At 35.8% G+C, this 8,954-nt stretch overlaps 1 protein-coding gene across 1 annotated transcript; it reads right to left on the minus strand.

Annotated features, from left to right (window-relative positions):
• Window positions 1-617: 617 nt before the first annotated feature.
• On the minus strand, window positions 618-1,670 carry LOC122030439 (36.4 kDa proline-rich protein-like). Its single transcript, XM_042589640.1, has one exon. The coding sequence runs from the start codon at window positions 1,666-1,668 to the stop codon at window positions 871-873; it is 798 nt and encodes a 265-aa protein (XP_042445574.1). The 5' UTR covers window positions 1,669-1,670; the 3' UTR covers window positions 618-870.
• Between the last annotated feature and the right edge of the window lie 7,284 nt (window positions 1,671-8,954).

An 8,954-nucleotide genomic window follows, 5' to 3' on the forward strand; every position in this document is an offset into this window, starting at 1 on the left:
AACCTTAATTAAACCATCACACCTATACTTATAATAATTAACATAAGTATTTTAAGATTAAGAAATTATCTCAAAGCTATTAATAATTAATTTTTTCATTTTATTTTAAACAAATGAGTTTACGAAGGACAACTACTTCAAATGAGTTCAAGTGTTCAAATTTCATCTTACTAATCTTGAAATTAATAGACGATCTTCTTGAAAATTTGATTCATTCACCTTTAAAAATCGACCTTTGGAAAATATTTTTAATCTTTATTAATTAGAATTCCAACTTCTACACCCGTGAAGGCTTCCCTTCCCTTCCTTGCTAAGATCCAACAAGGTCTATTCATAAAACATATACAACACACAAAAAGACATTCTTTCCTTTAATTTCTCCTTGGACGGCTGCAAGTCCGCTGGTGCAAATCGAGTTCATCAGTCACGGGACGTTGTCCTCAATGAAGTACTCTCCAGTCTCGATCAAATGCCCCACAATCCATTCACTTTATTTCAACAACTCTCGCAAAAAAAAATTAAAATAAACAAATAAAAAAGAACAATCACACGCACAACAGTGTGTATATATATATATATAAATATGCTTCCAATGGCAACAAATTGTGAAGAATTGATTGCTGAAATGAACACTTAGTTTATTAATTCCCACACACTCGATGAGATCACCATAACACACTCACTCACGGACTCACAGCCACTCTCACACTCACACTACTGATCAAGCCAACAATATAATGCGAAGAAACAATGCAGGCATTCCTAGCTTAATGATCATTAATTAATTAAGAAGTACTACACTACTCTAATGATGAGGAGGAGGAGGATCAATGGATATGTGGGATTAGGGTTAGGGTTGTGGGAGGGGGGCTAGAGGGAGCAGGTGTAGCCGGGCGGCGGGGCTTTGCCGCAGGTGAGGAGGAGCTGGAGGGCGAGGGGGAGGTAGATGTTGATGTTGAGGAGCTTGAGCTTGATGGTGGTGCAGAGGCAGACGGCGGCCTCCAGCTCCACCAGCCCCTGCAGCAGCGGGCAGCACTGGTTGGCCACCGGGTCGCCGAGGCCGATGTGGACCAGGCCGCCGAGCAGGTCCACGCACGCCCCGATCTTGAGGCTGTCCGCCGGGCAGCTCGCCGGGGGCGGGTTCGCAGGTGGAAGCAAGGGCGGCGGCGGTGGGCAAGGTGTTCTTCCGCCTACCGGAGGCGGTTGGATCACCGGGGGACCGGTTATCGGTGGGTATCCGATCACCGGTGGCACCGTGACTGGTGGATTTCCTATCACCGGAGGCACCGTCACGGGTGGATTTCCGATCACCGGTGGGACAGTGATGGGTGGTTTTCCTATCACCGGAGGCACCGTGACAGGTGGTTTTCCGATCACCGGAGGGATGGTGATGGGTGGTTTTCCGATGGGAGGGTGGACATAGGGCGGTTTTCCGATGACCGGGGGTTTGGTTTTGGGGGGCTTATGGGGGTGTCTAGGAGGCTTCGGATATTTAGGTTTGGAGGAGGGAGGGCAAGTAGCGGCGCCGTCGGAGGTGAGGGGGAGGAGAAGGGAGGAGACAAGGAGCATGGAGCCGATGAAGACGACTCGAGAGTTAGAGGAAGCCATGGCGATGAGGCCTCTTGGACTCACCCACTCACTCCTTTTGAAGAGAGAGTGAGTGTGCATGTGCTTAAATAAGAGTTGAAAGGGTTCACGTGAAGAATATTAGACATGCAATTAGGGTTAGGGTTTAGGGTGTGGGGGCGTATGGATAGCTACTGACGGTCTCACTCACATTCATATCGTGCATATCCCATTCCGACTTTTCCACGAGGCAATGTCGAAAGGCAATACTCATGGATTGTCACGGCAAGAAAAGAAAGTTCATCTGGAAAAAAAAAAAAAGTTGATAATCCTATTATTTTGATTGGTAATATGAATTATATATCTGTCAAAAAAATTTTGTCAGGACTTGGCCGGTAATTTATGATCGGTAAATATCATTACCCGGTTATTATTTTAGCCATTATTAGGGTATTCTCGGTGCTTGATATGTGAATGAGGGTGATCACATGGCTAGCTAGATATATAGCTAACTAAGTTGTAATGAAGACATGATTTTCCTAATTGTCCTTTTTTCATCCCTAATCATATACTTAACTACATAGGAAAAGACAAAGTAAGACTTTAACACACACCATTTGATCGGATGCACATCGACACGAAATATAAAAGGTTGGAGATGAATCGATAACATAAACAAACAAATATTCGAATTCGAGAGAGATGGCATAGAACTAATTAGAGACGGAATTATGTTTCCGTCTCTAATTAGAGACGGAATTATGTTTCCGTCTCTAATCAAAGACAGAAGAGACTGTATTTTGTTGTAGTGTAAGGCCAAGGCCCTCTTCACTTGAAATCTAATTAAGATCTCTATCTATGCAATTGTATTATTGTTGTGCACGAATCTTAAAGCAATGCGATTAAAAAATAACATTTGATTAACATATACAAATTAATATACTTATATTATAAATTGTTGGACAGTGTTACATAATCATTTTTTGCTACAATTATATTATAAATTATCTTATAGTTTTATATTTCTCAAACCAAGCCTTCACGATTGGATCGAAATAGATGAGTTTGCGATTGGATCGAAATAGATGAGTCCTTTGCGTAAAAAAAAACATGTTCGCTTGTGAGATCTTAAGAAAAAGACATTTCCATGACTGACCTAGACAGTGTGGCACATGTACTTGAATAGCTCTTGTAGTTTTGTGCAACCAAATCATGAACCACAGCTAAGCATATTTTCGCTATCTCTATAAAGGACTCGGGGGGCCGCTTTAGTACCACTAGCTATGACCGAACCGATTACTATAAAAATTCGCTATGCAAAACGGAAGCATATAAGTTTTATCGCTCAATCGATGAATCGTATCACTAACGAGTTAAGTATCCATTGTAGTGTAAAATAGAATAGATTCAATTTGAGTACAATTAGAAATTTAGAATGTTCATTGTCAATATGAATAAATAATATTTTAAAAAATAAATATGCAACACCGTGAAATTATTGGAGTGGGGCCGTTTACTGCGGCGGAGCATTGGAAGGATGGGGAAGGGGAGAAGGACGGAGAATGAGGAGTCCGTGAAGGGGTGGCTTGTGGCTGCTGTCCGGTGCAGGCTTTCTGTGCGGATTGATTCGGCGCATAGGCACATGGCGACCCGTGACTTGTCATTTGTCCTCTTCTTTCTTTCTTTTCTTCCTGTTCTTTCTCTCTTTTGTTTTTGGATGTGCATGCGGAGACACGCATGCATGATGCTTCATGCGGCCATGTAATCTCTCACGTGAGCGGATATCACCGACTCTGAATGGATTGCGTGGTGGGGCCCTCTATTTCTGTGGGCGGCCAATGGTGAGATCAGTCATCGCGTGCCGTACTGGTTAGATTATATATTATATAATAATATTAATATATTATATAATAATATAATATATTAAAATTATAAAATTAGGATTGATCCGAGTTAAGAGTAAAATGGGTCGGACTGACTAGGGCTGTAAACAAGTCGAGTTGAGTCGAGTCGAGTTTTAGGGTATTCAAGTTTGTTTGATAAGATAATCGAGCCGAGTCGAGCCGAACTTAAAATGAACCAAGCTTTTGAAATGAGTGTTCAAGCTTGGCTTGGTTTATTTTTTATGAGCTTGAGCTTGTTTGAAACTTGGCTTGAACTTGGTTCGTTTAGATGTTATCAAGCTCTCAATTCAAGCTTGCCTTGAGCTTGGTTCAAGCTTGGCTTGAGCTTGGTTCGTTTAGATGTTATCAAGCTCTCAATTCAAGCTTATTTGATTATTTGAAACTTTTAATTGTTTGATTGGTTATTAAGCTTGATAATTTAAATTTATTTATTTATTTTATTTTATTTTATTATTTATTTAGCATATTGAAAAAAATTTTATTAATAAATATTGTTCGTGAACATTGTTCACGAGTGTTATTCACGAACGTTAACAAGCTGAACACATATGTGTTGAAGCTTGTTTGTTTAGCTTAACGAGCTGTTCAAGCTTGTTTGTTTAATTAATCTAATGTATATTGAACGAACATAAACAAGTTCTTACCAAGTCGAACACCAAACTTATTCACGAACGCTTGATTCATTTACAACCTTAGGACTGGCTACCCGTGATTCGGTTTGGACGGGCAGGGTTAGGTCAAGAGGTGAACCAAGCACGGCCAAGGCGAGCGGGGGTGAACCATCCACAGCCGGCTTCGCATAGTTTTATGCCCTGGTTACTTCAAAGTATGAATGAGAAAAAGAATAAGAATTGAGATATGTGCATAAGTATTTGAAGTAATAGGATTAAATTAAATTATGTCGGTGGAATAGATTTTGAAAGACATTGAAATCACATGGAATGATATAAGAGGCATTCACAAGGGGCATCTTTTTCAATTCACGACAATGACACCATCAAAATTCTCTAGTATGCACAAACCACATTGCGTCTTCAGGACTTATTCGTTACTCACTTGATGCCATCATCCTCGAGTAATAGTGTGGTTTGCACTACAATTTCTTGAAGTAAGATGATCGGAGCGAAATTGTAGGGGAGTTGATGGAGTAGAGGAGGAAGATGGAGGAGGAAACGTCAAAGTTTGTTGGGTGATAGCGAAATGAGATGAAAGGAATATTGAGAGGGAGAACGAAAAAAATGTTAAACCAGTTGTGAATAAGGAAGAAGGAAAAGGACAATGGAGTCCTCCCTTCCCGCACCTGCTTTGTGTGTTCCTCTCCTTCATCTACACATTATATCCATCTGAAATCGGTGAAAACTAGAATATCAATGAGTAGACTTCAAAATTGACTGGAAGAAAACCTTTAAGAAGAAATAACTAGGAGCACCTACAAACTCACAAAATTGGAGGGAAAAAGGAAGCATTAGCAAATAGGTCAAGAGAGTTCATGGCACAGTCATTCTGATGCTCAAATCAGTAAGATGAAAAAGATACACAAAGGATGAACAGTAGAAAAAAAAGAAAATAAGGTACTCGCATGATACAATGTCCCTTTATAGGTAAGGGTGAGGCTCCTTATATAATACCTCTCTCATGTCTCTTACCACAATCTTTCTCATTAATAAAGCATTCCATCTTAATCAAGAATATGTCAAATCGGGATATTTTTATTGTATTGATTAGTTCCATCACCCCTATCCAGTTTCATACTATTGCACGTGCATCTGACATCCCACGCACAACAATTATTACGTTTAGATCATCTCCAATCGGTACCCTTTTACATCATTTTGGTGTAAAACGGACACCAAATTAAATCTCCATCAATGGAGACCCCAAAATTTACACTAAAATGGTGCAAGTACGGCTTTTTAAAATATAATATATTATAATATTAAATTTATATTTAAAATATTCTTAAATATTATAAATTAATATTATTTAATTTAATTTAATTTATTATGTAAATTTTATATAAATTGTCTATGATTGTATATTATCTTTAAATATTAAATGTTAGTATGTTTATTAAATTATTTCTAACAAAATTACAAGATACTAATTTTAATTTTCTTTAACTAAAAACATAATATCATAAAAATTAGTTATTATGTACAATAAAATTTTTAATTTTAATAGTAACTATTATCGTAATAAAAATATTTAACAAATTAATATGTATGTTGAATAATAAATTATAAGATGGAAAAATAGAATATTCTAAAGAATATTTCTTTTAATGTAGGAAATGATGTGTATTGGTTGGAGTTGGAAAAATTGTTAATGCTCAAAGGACACCAAATTGATGTTGAAAGTGCACTAAAATAGGTTTTATGGTTGGAGATGGTCTTAGACCCGTCAACCTTAGAGTCTATTGGGCTTTCGGGGACGAGCAGGCCCGACCCAGAGGTCGGGCGGTCCTGGGCGTCTGCCCAGGGCCCAATGTTTTGGGGGGCCCTAAATTTTGTAGATAAATATATGTATATATATTTATTTATTTAGGAATTAGGTTAACTTTTACTTTGCTTTTCATCCGTCGGCTGCTGCTCCACGAAATTCATTGTCGGTTGCTGCTCCTTTGGCGAAATCGCCCCGTTCTGCACCTCTCTCACCTCTGCCGACTGCCGCTCTACGTCTCCTACTTTCCTTCACCTCCGCCGGCTGACGGCTGCTGCTCTGGCGAATCGCTCCGCTATACTGCACTCTGCATGGCTCACGACTGCACCTCTCTCTCTGACTCTCTCACCTCTAGTCTCTCACCTCTGTCAGTGAGTCTCTCAGAAGCATATTATACACTTCATTTTACCTATTGATTTCTCTATCTTAATCTCCTTTTTCTTGCTCGTATTCAGGCTGGATGTTGGTGATGGAAGAGAAATAAACTTGGAAAAATGCCCAAGAAGCAAGCTTCAGAACTAGTGTATTAAATATCTTGGACTGGTATGTGCCTTAAGCTCACTTAAGTCATAGGTCATAGCCTATGACTTAATTAGTTAATTGTTCATAGAATAGGAATTTTTTGTTAATTAATTAATTGTAAATTTGGAATTTAATGTTGACTTAATTGTTAAATTAATAAATAGGTGGTTTACTACAGTCTACCGTGTCCGAGGCGAGGTGCTTAAGCTGCTAAGTGCTAAGCCTACAATTCTACAAATAATTTCAATCCAGGTGCTATTATTCCTTTTATACTCAGACTAAGTTGATTTAAATTATATCTTTTTAATTGTGATTTTGTGAATTATAATATATTGCCTAAAAAACATATTTCTGGATGTGAAAAAAATAAAAAAATAAAAAAAAGACTAGAACAATTAACTGAATCACAAAGATGTGCTCTTAATAAATTCTTTGTTAAAAGTACAAGTTCTAATGAAAATATAGAAATTTTAAATAAGGATAATATAGATGAGTCTAAAGAAATACATGATGTTAGCGAGGAGTCTAATGAAATTCATGATGTTAATGATGAATTTAATGAAATTCATGATGTTAATGATGAATCTAATGAAATTCATGATGTTAATGAAGATAGAGATAATTTAAGAGAGCATGAAAATGTTACTAATGTAGTAGATAATGAGAATAATAATATTGATAAACAATTTATTCATCCACTTGATATATATAACCCAAGAAATTGGGATAATCTTGATAATAATGCATGTGATATTTTAGTTGAAAAGGGGCCTATAAGAGAAATAAATCTCACATTTCCTTTTGATCACTACTCTAGACATTTTTCAAGTACTTATTATTTTAAAAAGTTAAGTAATGGAGAGGAAAGAGACCAAAAGTGGTTGGTATACAGTATAAAGTTTATTGCTTTTGTTGTAAGTTATTTAAATCTGAAAACAATAGAAGTTCTTTAGCAAATGATGGGTTTAGAGATCGGAAACATATCAATGAACGACTTAAAGAACATGAAAATTCTATTGAACATATAACTAATATGAACTCTTGGAAGGAATTAAGAATGAGATTAGATAAAAATGAAACAATTGATAAAGATCTACAACGAGAAATCTCTAAAGAAACAGAGCATTGGAGACAAGTTCTTACAAGAATATTAGCAATTGTAAAATGTCTTTCTAAACGTTGTTTGGCTTTTCGGGGATCTAATGAGAAACTATATCAAGAAAGTAATGGAAACATTTTAGGGTTGATTGAAATGATTGCTGAATTTGACGTTGTAATGCAAGATCATATTAGACGCATTCAAAATAATGAAATTCATCATCATTATCTTGGTCATAAAATTCAGAATGAGTTGATTTCTCTTTTAGCCGATAATGTTAGAAGTATTATCATTAAGAAAATTAAGGAGGCAAAATATTTTTTCAATAATTCTTGATTGTACTCCGGATATTAGTCATCAAGAACAAATGACTTTCATAGTACGATGTGTTAATATGTCATCTAGTAATGTGAAAATAGAAGAATATTTTTTAGAGTTTCTAAAAGTTAATGATACATCTGGTTTTGGACTTTTTAATGAATTAAAAAATATATTAAAATCACTTGATCTTAGTATTGAAAATATTAGAGGTCAAGGTTCGATAATGGTTCTAATATGAAAGGAAAACACCAAGGAGTTCAAAAGAGGTTGCGTGAAATAAACCCAAGAGCGTTATACATGTCATGTGCTTGTCATAGTCTTAATTTGACTCTTATTGATATGGCACATTCTTGTGTTAAAGTCGTTTCTTTTTTTGGAGTAGTTCAATGCATATATACATTGTTTTCAAGTTCTCCTAAAAGATGGAAAGTTTTACTTGATAATGTGAAAGGATTAACTGTCAAATCTTTTTCAAACACACGTTGGAAAAGTCGTATTAAAAGTGTTCAAGCTATTAGGTTTCAAGCTCTTGAAGTGCGAAGTGCTTTATTAGAGTTATATGACATTTGTGATGATGCAAAGTCTAAGAGTGAAGCTGAAAGTATAGTTAACTCAATTGAAAGTTTTGAATTTTTACTTGGTATGGTTATTTGGTATGATATTTTATTTGCTATAAACATGATAAGTAAGAAGTTACAATCAAAATCTATATGCATTGATTCTGTTATGAAACAATTAGATGGTATAATATCATATTTTGAAAAATATAGGAATGATGGTTTTGCAACAAGTTTGACTATTGTTAAAAGTCTTGCATCTGATATGAATATAGAACCAATATTTTCAATGAAACATCGTATTTTTAGAAAAAAAATAATTTGATGAGAAAGAAGATTATGAAATTTCACTATCACCTGAAGAATCTTTTAGAATTGATTATTTTGTGATTATTGTAGATATGATAAATTTTTCTTTGAAAAGTAGATTTGATGAAATGAAAATATTTGAAAATATATTTGGTTTTTTGTTTGATTCGAAAACATTAAAATCATTGGATAATGATGAGTTGAGAAAATGTTGTGTTAATCTGACATCCACTTTTA

This window comes from Zingiber officinale, chromosome 10B (assembly GCF_018446385.1).
Source record: "Zingiber officinale cultivar Zhangliang chromosome 10B, Zo_v1.1, whole genome shotgun sequence".
Classification (NCBI taxonomy): Eukaryota; Viridiplantae; Streptophyta; class Magnoliopsida; order Zingiberales; family Zingiberaceae; genus Zingiber; species Zingiber officinale.